The sequence below is a fragment of the Pocillopora damicornis genome, chromosome 2 (genome assembly GCF_964200805.1).
Source record: "Pocillopora damicornis chromosome 2, jaPocDami1.2, whole genome shotgun sequence".
Classification (NCBI taxonomy): domain Eukaryota; kingdom Metazoa; phylum Cnidaria; class Anthozoa; order Scleractinia; family Pocilloporidae; genus Pocillopora; species Pocillopora damicornis.
In genome coordinates, this window is record NC_142671.1 from 29643027 (window position 1) to 29665884 (window position 22858).

The window sequence follows — 22858 nt, forward strand, 5'->3', positions numbered from 1 at the left end:
ATCCCTTTGTTTGCTGTGTATTGTAACTCTCGTCATCTTTTCGCGCCGTTTGTTGACTCGTACTATTCTTCTCACGGCCACTGCATAGATGCCTGACATATTTAATCGCCTTAACTTCAAAATAACATCTCTTGAGATTTTACTGAATTTAGAAAGAGTGAATAACTAGACGTACCTTCCTGGTACGCTTCGGCAGCAAATCAGGCTCGTTTGTTATCGCCAGGGGTATATATTGGCTCGACTGCGTGCCAAAATGGTACGATTAGTTGAGAACTGGGTGAAATATCTATTAGATCATGCAAGAAAGAACACGTGGATGATTGTCGCGAGCGCTGGCGCTGGCAAGAAGAGCGAGAGTTTTTCAACAGGCTGTATTTTAGTGCAAAGCAAAAAGGCAAAAAAGGTTATGAACTTCAGTGCCTTCAGAGGATGAAGTCCAACATCATATCACAATCTGCCGCTTCAATTAAACAATGGTCGAAAGTAAAAGTGAGGATTCTGTTACAACTGCAAAGAGAGCTGAGGTGAGTCTGTATGTGTTATCATTTCATCGGGCGATACGATCCTTTAAAAGTTTCAGTAGTCTTACTTTCAAAATCTCGCTCGTGCTAAACAGGGCATGTGTTTTGCTGTGGGTTTATGGTAGATGTTTGAAAGCTCTTCGTGGGTAAACAAACCATGCCTTCCTCGAGAGGTCGATTATCGTCGTGGACAAACTCGTAAGAAAACACCATTTGCTTGTTAGCTGTTAGTTCAATATGGCCATCGTGAAAAAAACGAAAAGTGATTGTGAGTAAGGAGCGTTTCCTTGTAACTGACTATTTAATACGCAATCAGGTTTGGGGAATTTGATTTTAAAAGTGTTGCATTAATATGGCCAACTTTAATTACAGGAAAAGGAAAGTGGAAAGGGAGCATGCCTGTATGTGTCCTCAGCAAAAAGTTCAGATTCAACAACAATCATCATCAAGAAGCTGGAGACCATTAGGATTTACTGTTAACATTAGGAATCAAGCATTGCATCAGCTTCACAGTTATGTGCCTCCATGAGGATGGCTCTTATTGTGTTGGAAGACTGTGAAGAAAACAATTCCATTGAGACTATCAAGTAAGTATCCCCTTTGTTTGTAAGTCTTTCCACTCTTAAATACTTCATTGTGAGTGGTCAAATAAAGTTCAATTAAATGCATGATAACAAACACAAAAAATTATGCACTTCTGATAGGCTAAAAACAAGTGCATTTTTCATGCAGTACAAGTGCAAAGTTGATCAGAAACACAAGTGCAGATTATAAATAGTATGCTGTTAAAATTGTGAATAAGAGCTTGTAAATTTTTCAAAGACTACATGTGTACAAATTGCACTTGCCTTATGCTCTCTTGCAATTATGTTATCATTGAAAAATTTACTTGTGCTAACTACCCAGGTGGAAATCTTATTAAGATCTTGGAAGATCTTGTAAGATCTTGGAAGATCTTGTAAGAATCTTATAAGATGGCAATTAAGATGAAGATCTTACTAAGATCTTATTAAGAATTAATAATCTTAATAAGATCTTGCCAAATTTCTTGAACAAATCTTAACCAGGTTTGAGCATTGTAAGATCTTAAAAGATCTTATTAAGTTTATACAAGAATCTTGTAAGAATCTTGACAAAATTTAACAACACATGGGGATTAAGATCTTGGAAGGTTCTTAACAAGATCTTATTAAGTTTATTTAAGAATCTTGTAAGAATCCTCACAAAATTTTACAAGAAATGGGGGTTAAGATCTTGAAAGGTTCTCAACAAGATCTTATTAAGTTTATTTAAGAATCTTTTAAGAATCCTAAAAAAAATTTTACAACACATGGGCATTAAGATCTTGAAAGTTCTTAACAACATCATATAAAGTTCACTTAAGAATCTCAGTTGTAAGAATCCTAATCTTTAAGAAAAGGAAGATCTTACAAGCTTCTTGACAAGATCTTGGTAAGTTTGTTAAGAATCTTAATAATTAAGTAAGATTTGTAAATGTAACATCATAAAGATTCTAGACAGGATTTCATCTAAAGTTCATCTAAGAGTTTTGTAAGAATCAAAATTTTAAGATCAGTAGGAATTTAAATGTTCTTGACAAGATTTTATCAAGTTCATTCCAGTACATTCTTGAGTAACTTGAAATGCTTATCCTGTTCTGTTCATAAGAGAGCATGGGGATGCATAAGGCTTGAAACCTCTCACACATGATGTGAAAAATCCCATGTCCAAAAGGGGATCAAATAATGTCAAGTAAGCTTCCATGGTATGGTGTGCAAATTTCAGACCCGAGAACACAATACACATGCAGCTGCTTTCTAACGAGGTAATTGTTCCACTGGAATTATGGTATCAACAGATTAAATTTGGACAGACTTTTCAGATTGCATTTGATGATTGATTATGAAATATACTGAACAGCTAGTTTAAATAATCACTAATCATGTTCATAGGGAGTGTCTAGAAAGGGATTAAACCTTCCCATCTTTGCCTTGAACATAAAGACACCCATAGATAATGTCACCACATTCCACAAGCAAGAGACTTTCGCTGATATGGTTCAGAAAAAAAAATATGGCAGTATGCAGACAGATGGCAGAATGAAAAGATGTATTTAAAAAAAATTTATAGCTAGCTACTTGTAAAAATATTTTTCAAGAAAGTTGCACGAAATTTGTACTTTCACCAAGGCATTCCACGCCACAGCGCATACGCAGAATTGCAAATTGTACACTTGATCGTTGTTGTTAACCGTTTTTGCATCATATCGTTTCGAACAAAGTTCGACAGAAATTCTACTTTGGTCGAGTGTTATCTGCCTGGTTGAGAAATTTAACTGTGCCTTACAGCCCTAAAGAAGAAGAATGATTTTGAGAATTAGGATTTTACCGACCAAATTCTTTACAATATAACTAACAAATAAACATCGAAAATTTGCAGACCGGTCAGATGGCAGAAATTAAAAGTATTTTTAAAAAGTTTATAGGTAGTTACTTACAAAATACTTGCGAGAGTTGCGTGACATTTTGTACTTTCACTAAGGCTCTCCCCAGTCTCCCGCTACGGCCGGCGCAAAATTACAAATTGTTCACTCGACCGTTGTTGTCAACCGTTCACGCGCCATTTCGTTTCGGCAAAGTTCTACAGAAATTTTACTTTGGTTGAGTGTTATCTACCTCGTTGCGAAATTTAATTGTGTCTAAAGCCCTGGCGAAGAATAATGATCTCGAGAATTAGGATTTTACAAGCCAAGTTCTTTGCAAAATCACTAATGTTACTGTCGCTTAAAATACAGAAAATGACGCAGTCGGTAAGTAACATGAGTTTACAGCACAGCAGAGAAGATAAATCGCGTTTTGCTTTTCTTGTGAAAGAACACTACGATTACACATTCAAGGTTGCGATATCCTTGTTTTATTCTGTCACGTGAAGTGGCCTCAGGTGAATAGTTTACACATCTAAGCACATAGAAAGCACACGTATGATTGTGCACGACACTCGCTTCATAACTCAAGGAACACATTGGTCTTGGTAGTTTAAGTATCTTGAGAAGATTTCCAAAAAAGCAACTAGTGCACGACTGCAACTGAAGCAAATGAAGGCAAATCATCCCGAAGGTAAGTGCTACTGACTTTTATTCATTAAGTTCACGTTATCAACATTACACATCTGCTGGAAGGTGATGCGATAGACTTATTTCTCGCACTTTTTAGATTCTTTTAGCATGGACGAAAAAAGTGACGATAAGTTTATGTAATTGCAAGGCCACGGTATTTTTATATAAGGCAAATCATAAAATCTCGTCAGGGTTCGATTTCGTCAGGAAGCGTTTTTGTTTAGAATTGAGTGGAAACTGACACGAGATGTAACGCTATCATCATCAAAACCCCGTAACGGCGGCTGCTAACCTTACTGCACTTGTAGCAATTCTCTCAAGTCAGTTTTAAAAGAGAGATTGTTCCGGATTTAAGTGTTGTAGGCAGAATCATCGTAGCTTCCAGTCGTCTCGCATGGAAATGGTTCACAATAAACAATTAATTTGTCTTCGGCTTTACTAATAACCACTAGAAGTTAAGCTAGAAGGGTGCAATAACAACGCGAAATCGATTATGGAATTACTTTATTCCCAAATAATGAATTATAAATTGCCACGTTCTACTTAAAAGTTTCCACTGATGATGATGATGATGATGAAAGCCAAACTGGGTTTGATTATCACGACCATGTCCACAGTGATGGGAATCTTCCCAAAGCAAACAAAAATTACCAAAAAATGGGAAGTTCTTCTGATGATGTAAGAACTCTAAATATTCAATGTTGGTGCATGATAGTTCATTTCCCCCCCCTCCTTCAAGACTTCATTGACTTAGATGGCTTAAGGAAGAATTTTGGCACTGTTATCCTGTTAATTTTTACTCTAACACATTCTATACCTGTATTAATTCCATGCAACATTTTTTGTATTTTGTTTGGTTCTGTTTAGTTTTTATTTGTTTTGTTTTGTGAATGTGTGTGTATTTTTTTCTGGTTTTCATTTAATGCTGAGTCATGATTCCTTGCTTCCCTTTCTCACAATTTTCTTTGTTCTAAAGGTTAATGAAACTTAATTCAGTGGAGGGATTGCTCAACAAATGTAAACATTTTTTCAATTCATATTCACAGGAGAACTGGAGAAATAGGATCACCTGTAAAAATGATTTTATCCTGAATAAAGTAGACTTTGAGTCCCATCTTAATGCTACAAGCACAGAATGGGATAGAAGGATGGCAACTCCTGATTGTAAAAAGGTAATTTTTCATTTATCAACTTTTTGTGGGAATTTGGAATAGCTGTTTCAGCAGTGCAAAGCCTAAACAAAGTTTGTGGGATTGGAGTTGGGCAGTGCAAATTGCCAAGATTCATAACTGGGAACCTGTGCATAAAAATTTTGCTCTTAAAGATGATAAATTCTTGTTAAAGATAGTCACTACCTCCTTTCCTTTGCGTACAGATGAGGCATGATGGTGATCAAGGAGAACCATTGAGAAGCTCCTCCCCTCTACCTTACTAAGTACTCCTCACAATGAAACCAAGCTCCTATTACTCCTCTCTGGCAGGGATTTTAAAAAATATGCTCTCAAGGTTTTAGTATATTTTGTACCTGTATACAAATTACTATTTTCTTTTTTTCTTTTTTTCTTCCCACAGGAGCCATAAATCAGAAATTTGGTGATGCCCAAATGAATAAGAGGTGGTCTCAAATAAGGCTCTACTTGAATAAAAAAAATTGCTTGGATTCCAAGAGAAAAGTTCACAATGTAGAGGGCAATGTTGAATGAACTAAAGCTTGGTTGATATTTGTACAAAATTGAAATATTTGCAAATTTGCTTGTCAAGTAGCTGTCAAATTGACTAAAATGTCAACTGAGATGAGTGTTGTGAGCTTTAATTCTTTGAACACGTTTGCTGCAATACAAAATTTTGTTTTTTTTTGTTTTCATGCTTAAATTATTCTAAAAGAAGAAAAACCATTGCAGTCTGAATCAAACGAAGAACAATTTAAAACTGGGACATGCCTTTAGTTATTATGGCTTATTTGTGTAAGGATAACTATGGTAGTTCAAATCAAACTGTCAAATGACTCCAACAATTAAAACAATTGTTTTTTTTAAATTTTTAAAACACACCAAAGGGAAGAACAAGAACTCTTCTTGTACAGTTGTCATTTAAATCGTGCATGTTTACCAGTTAACGTTTCTTATCAAGATATTTTTTAGTAATTAATTTCACAGTGTTGAGAATTTGCAATAAATTTTGCTTAATGTTGGATGAAGAAATTCTTTCTTAGTTGTGATCTCCATTCCTCAATCATCCAGTTACTGAATATTGCATAAACCATCAGTTACCTACTATGGTCTGAAAAAAATATGATACTTAAGAATTTTTACAGATTCTGCAAAAATTCTTGTAAGTTGTTTGAAAATCTCGCAAGTTCTTGTAAGTTGTTTTAGAGATCATTAAGACATTGTTGAGAATCTTAACAAGTTCTTTTGAAAACTTGTGAAGGTACTTAATTAAGATTCTTGTCACAGGAATCCTACCAGATCTTGTAAGATTCTTGTAAGTTTCTTACTAAGATACTTATCAAGATTCTTAGTTAAGAATCTTATAGAATCTGGTAAGATCTTGTCACAAGATTCTTACAAGAATCTTGTAAGATCTTACAAGATCAGGTAAGATCTTGTCACAAGATTCTTACAAGAATCTTGTAAGATCTTACAAGATCAGGTAAGATCTTGTCACAAGATTCTTACAAGATCTTGTAAGATCTTACAAGATTCTTGTAAGAATCTTGTGACAAGATCTTACAAGATCTTGTAAGGTCTTACAAGATTCTTAATTAAGAATCTTAATAAGAATCTTAGTAAGAAACTTACAAGAATCTTAGTAAGATCTTAATAAGATTTCCACCTGGGTATTACCAAATTGTTTTGAGGAGTTATTACATGAACAGGATTCCTTTAAAATGTTGTATGGATTACGTGCAACTGCATGAGTTAGCATTGCGAAGATTTCACATTGCGGATTGTAGACAATAAGTGACAATAATAATAAACTTAAGGGTAATTTTCACTGGCTTTTTGAAGCTTTTAACTATAAATTCTCTCTGAACATTTTGCTTTCAGTAACTTCCCCTTTTGTTTGCTTTTCTATAGAAGTTGATGTAAGTGTTCTAAAAGCAGTATTCATTTTTAAGTCATAGGAATAAAAGTTTGAATTCGATGTAATCTTCGCTACACCTCAGACCAAAAAGCTCTGCTTTTTCTCCTTTTTCTCTCAACAGTTAGTGTCCTTTTCTTGTCTTTTTAACTACAGTGTAAGTTCTGCTAAAATTGTGATTTCAAGATTTTGTTGCACAAAAATACTTGGCTATAGGATGCACCTCAATTTCAGCATTAACTTTCCAACCGAGGAAAGAATTTTCTTGTAAAAACCATGTGCCTTAGAGCCAAGAAACTACGGTAAATTCTCTTTGAACATTTTGCTCCATTTCTTTCTACCAAAATTTGTCACTATGTATTTTGCGGTGTTTGTTTCCCAAAATCTGTGGAAGATTCTTTCTCTCCTGGACAGTCATGGCCTCAGTGGCTGTTTCAATGAATATACTTGGTCATCATAACCTATTTTGTTTCAACAGATCACCAAAGGATGATGATACAACAAGCACACACCCATTGTATTTATTTCTTCTGGACCCCTGTCAGGTAAAGCTGTTCCTTTCTCCCTGGTTACTTATATCACCATGGTAACTGGCCAAAGTAATCCTCTCTTATTCCTTATTAAGGGTTAAAACCAGTTATAACACGTGTTGGAAACATTGTGCCCTTACCAAAAACAATATGCACGGAAAATGTTGACCAGATAAGGGTAAATAATTATTACTTGAATGGACCAATCAGAGCACTTTGTTTTGCACCGGGTAAAGTTTACATGACTGGAGTAAACTTTACCTCTAGCAATTCACAAAACAGAGCACTTGTAGGCTGTAGTGGTGCAGGATAATTACATTCTTTCAATTGTAGCTTCCTAGAATCAAATTTTGCAATTTAAAGGTGAAATAAGGTGCAAAACCGATCAGCTTTTGAATAGAATGGCACGCTCTTGGATTCGTTAAGATTCAGTGAGTGACATGGCTTTGTCCGCAAAGTCATGTTTGTTTTAGCGTTGTATCAAACATTGTTGACATGAAGGTGTTTTATTGAAAGGTTCTAGGTGATAAGTTTGCACACTAGCAAACCAGGCATGCAATCTAATTCCGCAGCAATCCTAGCATATGTTAGCGACCTTGTTGGCGGCATAACTTGCAAGTTTGTGATCGTTCATTGAGCTTCCATGACAATGTGCACCATTATTTCCCTTTCCAAAATTCATTTTTCTTTACAAAGAGACAGAGCTGACCTCCTTGATCAGTAGCAAAAGAAGGGACTCTGCAGAAATGTAGGAATTGTTAAAACTAATTTTGAGAAAAAGAGAGTGGTTGAAAATTTATTGTTTATTGTACCTGTAATGACGAACCTATGTCATTGAAGCTTTACAGGCCAGTGATTTTCCATCTCTCCTCATTTTTTCCTAACGTCTTGCATGGGTTAATACAGTAATAAATTTAATGGTAGAAAAGTGTGGTGTATTGCATGCCTACCAAAAATAACAACCATACAGAGTCAAGGGCATGTACATGTACATGTACATGTAGGCACAACTTATATAATTTTGCCCCTTCTAAATATTGGTTCAAAGATTAATTTGCAGTGTGTTTTTGAATATGTTTCTTATGATACAGCTTGCAAATATATACTGTTGCAGAAGGCAATAACAAAAAGTACAGTTTTAGTATGTAATAGCTTTTTTATATAGGATAACTCAGCTGCAGTAATGAATAAAGGGGGTAAGTTTCCAAAGAAACTGTGGTGCTGTGTTGGTGGGAGAGTATAGTAGGTAATTTAGTGTTAACAGCTGAGTTGAAAACGTAAATTAGCCAGCGTAAAGGGTAAAAAAGCTGACGTTTCCAGCATTAGCCCTTCATCGGAGCAATTCCAATCACTCTGATGTACTAATGTTAGTAATTAACAATTCAAAGATTGACTGGTTTGAACTGTTCTCAACAATGATTTGATCTTTTTATTAAATCTTTTTCGCTCTTGATTGTAGTGTGCAATTTTTTTTAGTATTGATTGACAGTTGTTGCAGTGCTGTTATGACTATAAATTTACAAGTTTTTCCTGGATTCTGTCAGATACTTGATGCAAGAGCAGTACATTGATGAGCTTGTGTTCAGATACTTGACACTGGAGTGTGATCTGGGAAGTGCAGTAAATTGCCTGATTATACAACCAGGACAATAAACAGGTACATGTATCTATCATGTAGAGTTTGATTAAGTCATGCTTGCTTTAAAATGCCTTACATTGTTTTTAGAGTATATTCAGAGTGACAGTGAATTTTGAGTGGTGTGTTATGCCTTAATCCCTCAAAAAAAGACAAAACAAAAGAGAGGGAAAAAAACCAGGACAGTTGTCAATTTAACAGTGGATTTCTTTTTTAAATAACCCAGCCAATTGGTATGTGCTTTGGGTCAAAAATTCATTCATTTTGTACTATTACTACTGGTACTAAGCAATGGAATTAACTGCAAGCAAATCAAACCACCAAACCAAATTCTTTTTAATAATTGGTAGCTCATTTTGTGAAACATCTTGGTTCTGGTTCTCAGTTTCTTCCTGGACATACAACTTTTTTGAAGCAAACACAAAACAAAATTAAAATAATTTTAATTTTATGGCTCTCAACAACATTTTCAATATGCACACAGCTTCATTACTCAGTTATATTAATTATTATTAATTAGCTGTGTGCATATTGAAAATGTTGTTGGGAGCCATACACAATAATTGGTCCCTTTAATAAAATTGTAAGGTCACTTGAAGATTTCTTAAAATGTTCTCTCAGTTATAATTAGGTAGATTTTACTTCAATTCAGCTCATTTCCTTTTCATTTTATTGTGACACGCAGTATAGCCCTTTTCAGTCTGGTGAATACTTGCACACCTTGCAAAACAAAAATATAATTGCCAAATAATAATGTCATTCATGTAGCTTTACAAGGGAGACATTGTCTTAAAAATTTCTTCAACATGTTGTTGCAGTTACTCCTAAATCAAAGAGGCCTGGCATTGTTAGAAAAAGGAAATTTGATGCAGATTTTCTATCATCAAGGAACAATGATTGTGAAGGTATGATATTTGATTAACCCTTTTACTCCCAATAGTGACCAAGACAGAATTTCTCCTTACAATATCAATACAATATCAAGTGGACAAGTGATGAGAATGAAGAAAAATATCAGTTAGGTGATTATAAGTTGACTCAATACCAAATTCTCCAAACTAACATCACAAGAACTGTATGGCAGACAGTGAGGAGAAATTGCTAATTAGATCTTGGGAGTTAAAGGGTTAAGTGCTATCTGATGGAACAAGCTGCAAAAGGAGCCAATACATTCATAACTTGCAAGCCTTAGAAAATTGCATACCACGTGTTCTCTCAAAATTATAGTTTTCCCTGCTTATAACCTAGTTGCCTAGTTGTAGGTCAGAGTAAGTGGGCTCATGGTTGTGGCAACTTGTCTGCTTTATGTGTTGAGCCCTTTTTTTGTAAAAATTTGATAATATTTGATATTGTATATTTGATATTAACACCTAGAGCTTCAATGTGAACCAAAAGTTGGCTGCTGACATAATGTACAGTACTTACTTACTGTACATGGGACACTGAGCAACTCATCCTGCAACCTAAATGAAGCACTGCTCCATCCCTGTTGGGACTGTTTTGGTTGCCCTGGTAATATTATGTAGTGTTAGTAGCACAATCCTGCACTTGAGGAGAACTTTTGAGATTACTCAAGCTTGTGGTTTTACATGTATGTGATGGTCTGATGCATTGCAGAATCCCTCTAATTCCAAGTTTTAACCAGGTGCTGCAACAGCAAGCCCTAAAGATGGGAAAATTCCAGCCTCAAATTGGGGTCTACATGTAGCTTTAATTTTGTCATAATTATTTACATTGCTATGACAACTAACTACATGCATATAATCACATTAATCCACTCTTGATCGCTTTATCACCTATGCATCAGCAAGACTAATCATGAGGAGAAGAGTGGTGTGCCTATCCCAGCAAAGCAAATGTCATGGGGTGATGTGGACCACACACAGCTGCTGCCACACCATCCATATCACTATTATCTTCATGTAACAAATGGAAAAAGTAATGTTCGTGTATAGAAAGACAGCTGGCACAGAGAGCATCATTATGTCTAGTGGGTATATGCAGAGGGATAAGTGGCAACCTTCAGTGGTTACAAAAGAAGAGGGCAAGAAGCAGGCCATGGAGGAAACGCCACAAGATATTTCCTCCACAAAACAAAAGAGGCAAATAGAAGCTGGATGGCTCAAGTGCTAATTACAATGACAAAAACAATCAAGCTGGAACAAAGACAAAAGCTGATAAAAGTGATAAGAGATTAGCTAAGAAAAGAATGTGAATGCGGAAGTTGCTCCCCAAGGTATGCTTTTTGTCAATTACTGATACCATAACTAAACAGTTTTCCTAAGATGCAAGACTGTACATACTACCAGAGCCTGGAGCTGACTTTTTATCCTGTTGACCAACTCACTGGTGACCCCCATCTCTAACTCATATAATTTTCATTCACTGGTATGCAGCTGTATGCAAAATTTGCAAGTGACAGTTCATGCATTAAGTAAATCACTCAATGCTTGAGCAAAATTGAAACTAGCTTCCTTACTAAATTCAACATCATAATAAAACAAATTATGCCTTCCTCGAGAGGTCAATTATTGTAGTGGACAAACTTGTTAGAAATACACAATTTGTTCATTAGCTGTTCAATGTGGCTAATGAAAAAATAACAAAAATTATCTGTGAACAAGGAGCTTTTCCTTGTCACTTACTATTTTTAAATAGTAAGTGACAATAGTAAGTATTATTATAATAGTAAGTTATTAAATAGGTAGTCAGGTTTGGTGAATTTTACAAGTGTAACAGCTGTATTAATATGGCCAACTTACTGTAATTACAGGAAAAGGAAAGTGGAAAGGGAGCATGCCTGTATGTGTCCTCAGCAAAAAGTTCAGATTCAACAACAATCATCATCAAGAAGGTGGAGACTATCAGGATTTACTGTTAAGAAGGAATCAAGCATTGCATTAGCTTCACAGTTATGCGCCTCTGTGAGGATGGCTCTTATTGTGTTGGAAGACTGTGAAGAAAACAATTTCATTGTTACTATCAAGTAAGTATCCCTTTTGTTTGTAAGTCTTTCCATTCTTAAAGATTTCAATGTGAGTGGTCATTAGTAAAGTTTGACAATTAAATGCATGATAATATACATGAAAAAATTATGCAATTTTTATTGGCTGAGAACAAGTGCATTTTTCATGCAGCACAAGTGCAAAGTTGTAACACAAGTGCAGATTATAAATAGTATGCTGTTGAAATTGTGAATAAGTGCTACACATGTACAAATTGCATTTGCCTTATGCACTCTTGCAATTATGTTGTCTTTGAAAAATTTACTTGTGCTTAATAACACCAAATTGTTTTGAAAAGTTATTACCTGAACAGGATTCCTTTAAAATGATGCATGGATTACATGCAGCTGCATGAATTAGCATTGCAAAGATTTCATTTTGTGGATTGTGGACAATAAGTGACAATGAATGTAAATTTCAGGGTAATTTTCACTGGCTTTTTGAAGCTTTTAGCTATAAGTTCTCTCTGAATATTTTGCTCCATCTCTCTCCACCACAATTTGTCACTATGTATTTCGCTTGCTTCCCAAAAACTGCAGAATATTCTTTCTTCCTTAGACAGTCATGGCCTCAATGGCTGTTTCAGTGAATATACTTGGTCATCATAGCCTTTTTTGTTTCAACAGATCATCAAAGGCATGCAGTGAGCACACACCCATTGTATTTATTTCCTCTGGACCCCTGTCAGGTAAACCTGTTCCTTTCTCCCAGTAGTTACTTATATCACCATGGTAACTGGTCAAAGTAACCTCCTCTTATTCTTTATGAAGGGTTAAGACCATTTATATAAGTTCTTTGAGACAAAGTCAACCTCCTTGACTAGTGGTACAAGAAGAGGCTCTGTAGAAGTGTAGGTAGTTGTTAAAACTAATTTTGAGAAAAAGAGAGTGGTCAAAAACCTATTTTTTATTGTACCTGTAATGATGAACCTATGTCATTGTGGCTTTACAGGTCTGTGATTTTCCATCTCCTCATTTTTTCCTGACATCTTGCATGAGTTAATAGTCAGTAGTGAATGATAGAAAAGTGTGATGTATTGCATGCCTAATGAAAAAACAACTATACAAAGTTAAGTGCATGAAGACACAACTTAATATATATTTTGCCCCTTCTAAGTATTGGTTCAAAGATTTACAGTGTGTTATTGAATATGTTTCTTATGATATAGCTTGCAAATATAAACTGTTGCAGAAGGCAATAACAAAAAGTAGCAGCTTTTTAAGAAAGGGTAAATCAGCTATAAGTTTCCTACATGTAGTAATTAACAACTCAAAGATTCACTGGTTTGAACTGTTCTCAACAATGATTGGATCTTTTTGTTAATTCTTTTTTACTCCTGATTGTAGTGTGCAATTTTTTTTAGTTTTGATTGACAGTTGTTACAGTGCTGTTATATGTGTGACTATAAATTTACTAGTTTCTCTTGGATTCTGTCAGATACTTGATGCAAGAGCAGTACATTGATGAGCTTGTGTTCAAACGCTTGACACTGGAGTGTGATCACCTGATAACACAACCATGACAATTTGCAGGTACATGTATCTATTATGTAGAGTTTGGTTGAGTCATGTTTGCTTTTTCATTGTAAAATGCCTTACATTATTTTTCAGAGTATATTCAGAGTGACAGTGAATTTTAAGTGGTGTATTAAGCCTTAATCCCTCTTTGAAAAGAACACATTTCCAAAAAAAAAGACAAAACAAAACAAAAGAGAGGGAAAAAAAACAGTGGATTACTTTTTAAATTACCCAGCCAATTGGTATGTGCTTAATTCATTTTTTACCGTTACTAGGCAATGGATTTAACTGGAAGCAAATTAAACCACTAAATCAAGTTCTTTTTAATGATTGGTGGCTCATTTTGTAAAACATGTTGGCTCTGGTTTTCAGTTTCTCCCTGGACATACAACTTTTTGTAGCAAACACAAAACAAAATCAAAATTAATATAATTGAGCAATGAAGCTGTGTGCATATTGAAAATGTTGTTGGGAGCCATACACAATTTGGTCCCTTTAGGAAAATTGTAAGGTCAATTGAGGATTTCTTAAAATGTTCCTTCAGTTACACTTATTTAGATTTGACTTCAATTCAGCGCATTTCCTACATGTATTCATTTTATTGTGGCATGCAATATAGCTCTTTTCAGTCTGGTAAATACTTACACACCTTGTCAAACAAAAAATATAGTGGCCAAATAATAATGTGATTCATGTAGCTTTACAAGGGAGACATTGTCTTAAAAATTTCTTCATAATATTGTTGCAGTTACTCCCAAATCAAAGAGGTCTGGCATTGTAAGAAAAAGGAAATTTGATACAGCTTTTCTATCATCAAGGAACAATGATTATGAAGGTATGATATTTTATTAACTCTTCCACTCCTGTTGGTGACCAAGACAGAATTTTTCCTTACAATATCAATACAGTCATCAAGCAGACAAGTGATGAAAATAAGGAAAAATATCAGTTAGGAGATTAAAAGTTGATTCAATACCAAATTCTCCGAACTAACATCACAAGACCTGTATGACAGACCGTAAGGAGAATAATTTTGATTCACATCAACGCTGTTAATGTTATTGCTTCAAAACAGGATTTTTCATCACTGGATAAAGTCACCATTTCCTTGGAGGACATGGAGAAGAAGGTCATGGAAGTTCTTACAAATGAAAGAAAAGCGTTTGGAATTAGGGACAAGCAGTCATGAAAGCTTTTATAAGCAGAATTTTCCAAAGTAAATGTCCACTGTTATTTGCTTGCTCTAAAAAAGAGTCTTAATATGTAAAGTAGTCAATGATTATCAATTTTACTACTAACATTGCATGTAACAATACCAAACAGAAAATCTCATGTTGGAACTAGTGGTAACATAGAGAATTGTAATGAAATGTTTTGTAAACAAAATAGTGAGGAAATCAACATTGCAACAGTCGGGTATTTACAGTTTGAGTAATTTTTAATTTCTAATTACTTACCCAAGAGCTTTTTGGCAATAATGAAATTGACGTATTTCATTTCTTCCTCTCCATAGTTATTAACTTTTAGACTCTACAGCATAATGAGTAAAGAAGCACATCTCTTCCTTTCAGAGCTCAATCCCAAATAGATGCAACTGACTTCTACGTTAGAGGTCACATGAGAAATATACACTTGTGATAAAAAAACCTTTATTGAATTTTTTAATCAGTATTTACATGTAAACTTATCAAAGTTACTGGCAATAAAATTATTCTTGTGATAAGAATTTTGGTTCTTTATAAGAGAAAGTGCGATCAGAGGAATTAAGAGTGTGACAGGTCATCTAAAACAAACCTGTCAAGTACAAGTGTTAAATTACTGATTTTGAAATATACTGAGGCAGGTCTGACTTTGCACTTCAGAAGTTTGCAAATACCAGATCAACACCAAGGACCTTTAGCAGTAAGGAACTGAGGCAACGCCGAGGAAGACGTCACTTAAAAAATGTATTTATATTTTATGTTAAAATTTTGCGGATGGCTGGGTGTGTTCACGGTTTCTTACGACGCTTCACTGAAACTTCAGCATAACGTATGTGAGCCGCTTTAAGTTCCGAATGGAAACTTATTTTAAAGGTTCCGTTCACTGATCACGCAAATTTTGGTGATTTCATTTTGTTTTTTACAGGGCAGCTAAGTAATTTACAAAGGTTTAGTAGGTACCTGCTGATCAGCTATTATTTTGCCAACTGTTATGATATTTTGTTTTGCCTTGTCCTTGTTGCCATTGGCGTCGTGGTTCGCGTTAAGGTCCCTGGTACTTACCCTGTAATATAAACTTGGTCGTAAACTTTGTCGTCAAGACAAACAAAAAGTGCTTGTATAGTAGAAGTAATTAGAGTTTTGGCGCAATTTTCGTGGCACGAAACTAAAGTCGGTCACAATGACAACAACAATGTAACTATTTGGAGGCTCAAAAGGTTACGGTTTGTAAAATTCAGTTAGTTGCTCATAAAATCCCCTTATGACAAACTTTAGAGCAGTGATTCATAAACCAAAGTTGTCAGACCACATGTACATTTTTTTCCTGTCGCAGTGATTGGATCAGTCTCGCAGTGCGAAAGATATATAAAAACAGAAGAATGAAACTGGTCAATTTTCGTCAGTGGCTACTCAACAGTTACGGTCTTTATTTCAAACACGAAGGTTGCGACTGGCTAGAATGCTTACCGCTCCGTTGATATTGCGTCATAAGATCAAATTAAAGCCGATCTCCACGAACGATTACGATGATTTACCCCTATCGATTATAATTCTGGCTACTGCAGTGACCTCAGTGAACGGCGATTATCAAATTCCAGCCGTATGAGCTGTTCAGAGATGACGTTTCACCGATAGAGATCATGTTTTAATCGAATACCTTAAATTTATTGGTCTAAATTTATGAAGGAAAGAAAACACCGAAATCTATATTGCTTGCATTTGAACATCCGGGATCCGAGAATTTAGTGTAAGAATGGGGCGAGATGCGGGAATGATGTTATGCCGGCGGGACACTGGAATCGGCGATTTTAAGGGGCGAGATACGGGACTGAAATAATCACTTGAACGAACCAAGAACGGGAATGTCCGTTGACGAGAATTTATGATGAAATTGATCGGACTGGTCAGCGACACTTCACTAATTGCGCAGGAATTAGAATTCTATCAAAAGCGAAGTTGCCAACTTACCAAAAATCCTTAACGGCCCAAAGGTTAAGGTAGCATCTAAAACTGTTGCGTCAATTGAAGTGCTTAACGGCGTAACAAAAAGAGAAACTCCAGAAAGTCTCGGAATTATACCGATGTGAGGCTCTTAACCCCTTGAGTTGCATGACACTAGACGTGGAGGATATTCACTCAGTTATGCATCACAAATATAAACTTTTCACGGTGTTAGATTACGTAAGAAAGTTTGGAAATGCAGCCAAAGAAGGTTTAAAGAGGCCAAGCCATCGAGCGGCGTACTATTTTAAATCCAAATTCTTGGTATCCTTTACCAGAACGTGCCATTATTCTGTCGGCCATACAACTAATTTAACTGTTACCTCCTGTACTGGATGGCACCACAGAGCATATAGAAGATGAGGGACTGGACATAAACATTTGCTGCAGCAGCAATAAGAGCTTTAACTCCCCCGTGGTGCCTCTATCAGACAGATATTCAAGCGGGCGAACCGGTTAGCCTCGAGCGTTCTGACTTCGAGGAGTCGCAAGAAAACAGCGGGAAACAAGACAAAGAGGAAAATGGGGCTCCGGCTTTGGTAGAAGTATTCGCTTAAATAACAGAATTGTGTTCAGGTAATTATTCTTTATTTCCCTTGCTATGGCACAATAGGATTGCCGTCACCTCTAGTGTTTTATGCAGTTGTTGAGATTGTTATGCCACACTGAATTCTTTACTTATACGCTTGTGTGTGATTGAAGTTAAATCCGAAGGAAGTCGTTACCGTGAATAGCGTACTTAGTTCGTGCAAAACTTTGAAAACTTCTGAAATGAACAATATCATCATTTTGGTGAAAAGAGGTAAACTTACGCCTTACGGTTACCAAAGACTTCAACGGATCAATGCCGGTTAAGAAAATCACCACCAACCGAAGAGACCCTCTTACGTTTAGGAAATGGACTAGGAAAACATTTTTATAATCAAGATTGGCCAGTACAAGCCGTCGGAATTACGGGACTGAGAGAAAATATTAGTCGGGATCACTAGATTGAAGAACCTTGTTGGATACCCTCAAGAAAGCATTGATTACGATCATAAACAAACATCCTCAAGCAAAAACACGATTCTTACTCATAAACTTTATATGAGCCCATCGGATGAACACGCTGTTTGAAACGTACCCTTGATTTCTACCCACAGAAAACTGCTCGGTAGAAAAAAGAATCGGGGTTTTTCGTCAAGCGAAAAATATTAAAATATTGCAAAGTAAATTACAAACGGAAAATTTAAACCTGATGAGGTCAACCACCTTTCTATTAATTACAATGACTTAAAACCACCGATACTTTCAAATCGGCACTCTAATCCCCACGGTATCAACGAGCACTTTTCATTCAACTAGTTTGTTCTTGTTTTCACCCTATTCCCAACAATAGGGCAGCTCCATTTTCTGCATATAAACGCACGCACAACCCACAATTCGTCCATTCGCTCTGACGAAGCGCTACGCTCGAAACTTCAGCTTTCAAACTCTTAACGGTGGCCAATCTACGTTATCAACTTAGTTAATAATATTCAATTGTTTTTTTCTCAGTTCGTGAGCGGGCGGTATTCTACAAATCCTGCAATCTGATTGGTTCCAAGAGCGGGCAGTATTCTCCCCATCCGGCCCGCTCACAGCGGGCGGTATCCGATCCTTTTAAAGAAATGTTTCGAAGTTTTCTTGGAAGCCTTTTAAATCACATTTTAATATCATTACGCAAATAAATATGTTTTGATGAAACCTCTCTCTTTCATTTGCATTGCTCTTGTTTTCTCTACCATCTACTTGCTCATAAATTGTTCAGTTTATGAAGAATCTTGCCGTACTTACAGCCTTTTACAGGGTTGCCACGGTCAGGGAAAAGTCAGGGAAAAACAAAAATTTTTCAAGGTCAGGGAAAAGTCAGGGAATTTTGCAAAAAGTCAGGGAAAATCTCAGTTCTTGTCAGTCAGTGAAAAGTCAGGGAATTTTGTCAAATGCCTTGCGTTCAAAATCCCGTGAAAAATGTAAAGAGATGGAACATGAAGAGAAGAATATCGATGGTCTACAGAAGAAACTGAAACTAATGTAAAAGTGGATTTACCAGTAGCTTATTTGGTAAGTCGCCTAATGCAAGGTCAGTGAAAATTGTTTTCAGGTCAGTGAAAAGTCAGGGAAAAGTCAGGGAATTTTTTGGGTTCTAATGAGTGGCAACCCTGTTTTATCAATCAGGTTCTTTTCGCAACCATTTGTTAGGTTTTGGAAAAAAATAAAAATGTTATTTACCAGCCAAGGTCGGTCCGTATTGGGAAAAACTGAGCCCTCTGTCTTGTGTACTGTATCCAAGACCTCGGGCACAGTTTTTCCTAATACGGACCTCCCATCCGGTGAATAACATATATTTAGCATATTAATCGATGCGCGCGCTCCCATGAGTACTTAACAAATGCACTGGCTAAGAGCATGTTAATAAAAGCCAAGCAATGCAAGAAGTTGGAATAAAATAATGTTTTTAAAAATAATTTAATGACTATTTATGCTATTTGAATTAAATAAGTTATTAATCTCAAAAGACACTTGAAATAGTTTGATTAACAATACTACCTAAGTTTAACGAAGAAATGAAGGTGAAACCTTTAAGTGGAGCGCTACGGCTATGGCATCGGTAATACTTAGGGGCTGCTTTTCTTGTCTGTGATTTCTGCAGTAAAAAGGTGGGAACTCATTTTCTTTGTCAACCTCCATGGTTGTCACTACTCTTTGACATTTTACTGGCCGACAATGTCATAGTTTCATCGCACAACTCACTTTGGCCCCTCGTGCAAAAATAGAAAAACGAAGCGAAAACAAAAGCAGGGCAAAAAGGCGATTCGAAGAATCCGGCAAAGGCGTGAGCGCGTGCGTTGATGATTGAATCATGCTCAACGGATGCATGCTTGCGTATGCCACTCTCTCTCCTTCAGTTTTGCGTGCTGCGTTAGAAAATGTTTCTTGATGGAAGCCAGGCACATCAGTCAAATGAAAGATTGTGCACCGTAACGCGTTTTAAAACCGAGGCAAATGCCGCCGGGAGAGAAGCGAGTCAGTCTGTTCGAACCCAGTACTGGTCAGTGGATTTTCTGTAAAGTTCACGTTTGTTGCGTCATAATACATTAGGCCAAGGAAAATTCAACGGTGTTTCCTCGGTGCTAGGTGAATTCGGGACGCAAAAACAATAAAAAAAACTCTTTCACATGTTATAATGGATTTCAAGGGCTGTCACGGTGGTGGTAAAACTTGAGGTTACGTAATCGTTTGCGCTCTGCTTTGACTTGTATCGCTTTGTAGTCATGTTAAGACTGTAGCGACTGCCCAAGGCAGACCGAGATCTGACTTGGAAAGTCTGACTTGAGTTTTTTGCAAACATTTCAAAAATTGTTCTGCTACATAAATATCTTTGTTTTCATAAATATATTGTTTTCAAAGCCACCACTTGGAAGCCCCAAAGCATATGGCGCTGTCTTTTCCGGCAAGTGTTGTGTAGATTTTCATTATTTCTCCGTCGAGAAACATATCTCAAATTTACTTTATAGTTCGAGGTAACAGCTTGCACCTGATATAGGAGAGACTTCATTATAGAATAATGTCTGAAGAATTTGGGTCTGAAGGCCAGAATGGCAAAGCTGAGGAAAACTGCTCAAAGGTAATTGTGTATGAATAGTGGAATCAGCAGAAGCAGCAGCTGCAGCACACACATCACTTTTGTATGGAATGTCGAAAAACCAAAACCAAATAATCACAATGGCCAAGCTAGACAAAGGGAGCTACCACAAGGAGCCGATCAGAGCCCAAAGTACAAATAGGGAGATTCTCTGAAGGGCAGGTTTAGTGAGAATTAAAACAACTTACGCAAAAAAAAACCCATCGCAAAAACATGAAGATGTTCATACATTCAAATTCTGAAATGTGTCTTCTCTGGACCTTTTCCTGTTTTCGATAGACATTAAAGCCGTTAGTCGCTATTTAGTTCTTTTCATTATTGTCTAGTGTCCAGATTCAGGTGAATCTTCTGAAGAATTGAAGAGAAAGGCTCAATCGGGTAAGAAAATTCAAAAAATCAGTTCTACACATGTACTTTGAACCTGATAAGAATCGCTGAAAGCAAGTGGGACTTAAAAAGTTCTCTTCCACTGTCAAATTGAAGACAAAGCACTGAGTCATACGACTTTCAGAGGGTCTCGATGGGGCGATGGTTTTTACGGCCAATGGTTAAAATTTTGGCCAATTTACGACTAACGGCTAACCAAAAATGACAGAAGATGACACGCTGTTGGAAGAGACAATTCTATAGGGCTAGAATTTTTACGACTGACGATTAAAATTTATCAATCACTACTGCTAGCAGCTAAGTTTTTGGCCGTATTACGGCTAAAGGTTGATCTAATTGAGTCCCTCCTTTAAGGTAAATTCAGACAATTCCAGCAGCCATGGTAATGGTATTAGACTTAAAAAAATTAGATGAAATCCAAAAGGGAAATGGATAAGCGTAGCAGGTGAAAATTTGACGAGGGAAATTCGTTCAATTCGTATGAACTTGAAAAGTATTGGCTCACACTTTTCCATAAGTATTTAGAATGCTTGAAAATGATCCTTTTTGGATTTTTGGTGTGAACTAGCCAATATTTTTTTTGATTAATATGGCTGACAAAGAATGAAAACATATATAATATAAACTGATTTTCTTTGACATAACTCGATCGTCCACCCTGAATCTAATGTTTCGTTATTATTTTAGAGATTTTGATGATACCTTATTCATGTTCCAACATATTTTTTCGTTCATATAACTGACGACTGACCCTCAAAACGATTTGCTTTTCTATCATCGTATCATGCTAGCAGAGAACTTCACAGCAGATGAAACTGGTTCAATGATAGTAAAACCCAAAGAGAATGATAAAGTTTGTCACTTCTTAAGGTCTGTCCAGGCATTGTGGGTAAAATGTGATGTGTATTGTATTATCATGCAACGTGAGGGTATGAATGGGTTAACCGATAGTCATGAAACGGCTAAAAGATTAGCCGTTAGGTGTAAGAATGACGAATTTTAACCGTTAGTCGTAAAAAAAAGTTAACGGTAAATTATTTTTTCGCTAACTGCATTGAAAGAAAATTGAACGTCAACCGGAAAAGCCATCACAACACAAAGGGGACAAAGAAGAAGGTAAATTATACAACTGGTTAAACTGATTAATATTTCTTATGGGAGAAGCATCTTTAGAAACCAGATAATTGAAAACAGCTGTAACAGGTTCGCACGGAACTTAGATCTCTGGCTATCGAAAACAAAATCATAATATTTAATTTAGCCAAGAAAGTCATTTTGTGAGGTTCCTAATTGATCAAAAAGCCTTCCGAGAGATGGAGGAAAGGGTATTGAGATTTTCCTAGGACAATAGAAGGTGGCGATAAAAACTACATAACTTTAAGGGCATACTTCTTTAAATGTATGTACCGAATTCTGATTTTCCTTTAAAGAGTAGATATCATTCAGTCTTTTCTTTAAACTAGCGCATTGCCGCTTATTTAAATTTTGATTTAAGTTACTTGAAATTGCTCTCAATTTTTTTTTAAGGCCTGTATACGTAATTGACTTGAATAGCAATGGTCACCAAATTAAAACCAATAGCAAGTTGTTTGTGTTTTATGTACAAAGCGTTAGTCACGTGCAATAATACTAGGCTGTATTGGTTCTTCGTTATTGTTTGGCTTCTTTTTTGTTCCGATGTCGAGCTTACGCCATGGGTATGTGCAACTGAACTGCTGCTGAAACCATTTACTTTGTGCATAAGTAGCAAGGGCCATGTCCACCAACTCGCAACAAAAGCCACAAAATTTAATTTTAAGTCCCGGTGTAAAAAAAACCGTAATTATGTTTGTGCTAACTCGGAAAGTAGAATTCAGCTGAATAAAACGAAACTTAACTCTCATAGGTCTCTTCAGTGTTGTTCCATACATATTGGTGTGATATCGATTACTTTCATCAAACCAGAAATGAAATTACGGCAAATGAACACCCTCAAGTCACACGAGGAGAGGTTTACCAGAATATTAACTTCCAGAGGTAACTAGCCGCAGAGTATCTACAATGGTATAACTTGCGATCGAAATGTATTACAGATATGATTCATTTCCTGGAGAAATGTTTGTTTTGACACTGAAACCATTCATAATAAACAATTATATAATAATCTCGAGATCTCAATCGCGTGATAGTTGATGAGGACGACGCCCAAATCGCAAA

At 36.1% G+C, this 22858-nt stretch overlaps 1 protein-coding gene and 1 long non-coding RNA gene across 11 annotated transcripts; both read left to right on the forward strand.

Annotated features, from left to right (window-relative positions):
* Nucleotides 1-84: 84 nt before the first annotated feature.
* On the forward strand, nucleotides 85-15134 carry LOC149050753 (uncharacterized). 10 transcript variants are annotated; one of them, XM_089198323.1, is made up of 11 exons: nucleotides 85-524; nucleotides 894-1108; nucleotides 7199-7265; nucleotides 7947-7998; nucleotides 8795-8907; nucleotides 9705-9791; nucleotides 10694-11122; nucleotides 11660-11872; nucleotides 12518-12579; nucleotides 14157-14243; nucleotides 14484-15134. In XM_089198323.1, the coding sequence occupies exons 8-11, from the start codon at nucleotides 11691-11693 to the stop codon at nucleotides 14501-14503; spliced, it is 351 nt and encodes a 116-aa protein (XP_089054449.1). In that variant the 5' UTR covers nucleotides 85-524; nucleotides 894-1108; nucleotides 7199-7265; nucleotides 7947-7998; nucleotides 8795-8907; nucleotides 9705-9791; nucleotides 10694-11122; nucleotides 11660-11690; the 3' UTR covers nucleotides 14504-15134. The 10 variants fall into 10 exon arrangements, 9 of the variants coding, with proteins under 9 accessions (XP_089054449.1, XP_089054448.1, XP_089054450.1 ...); XM_089198322.1 differs by having other exon boundaries at nucleotides 10698-11122; XM_089198324.1 differs by lacking the exon at nucleotides 7947-7998 and having other exon boundaries at nucleotides 10532-11122.
* Nucleotides 2275-5837, forward strand: LOC149050754 (uncharacterized). Its single transcript, XR_016183357.1, has 2 exons — nucleotides 2275-4808; nucleotides 5209-5837. It is a non-coding gene; the product is annotated as an uncharacterized LOC149050754 (long non-coding RNA).
* Nucleotides 15135-22858: the final 7724 nt, after the last annotated feature.

Excerpts from the sequence above, each read along its gene's own strand:
- LOC149050753 (XM_089198318.1), top strand. The coding sequence starts at position 7,210 with ATGATGATACAACAAGCACACACCCATTGTATTTATTTCTTCTGGACC. Across the intron at positions 11,873-12,517 it reads AATTTCATTGTTACTATCAA|ATCATCAAAGGCATGCAGTG; the intron begins GTAAGTATCCCT and ends TTGTTTCAACAG. Across the intron at positions 12,580-14,156 it reads TTCCTCTGGACCCCTGTCAG|TTACTCCCAAATCAAAGAGG; the intron begins GTAAACCTGTTC and ends ATATTGTTGCAG.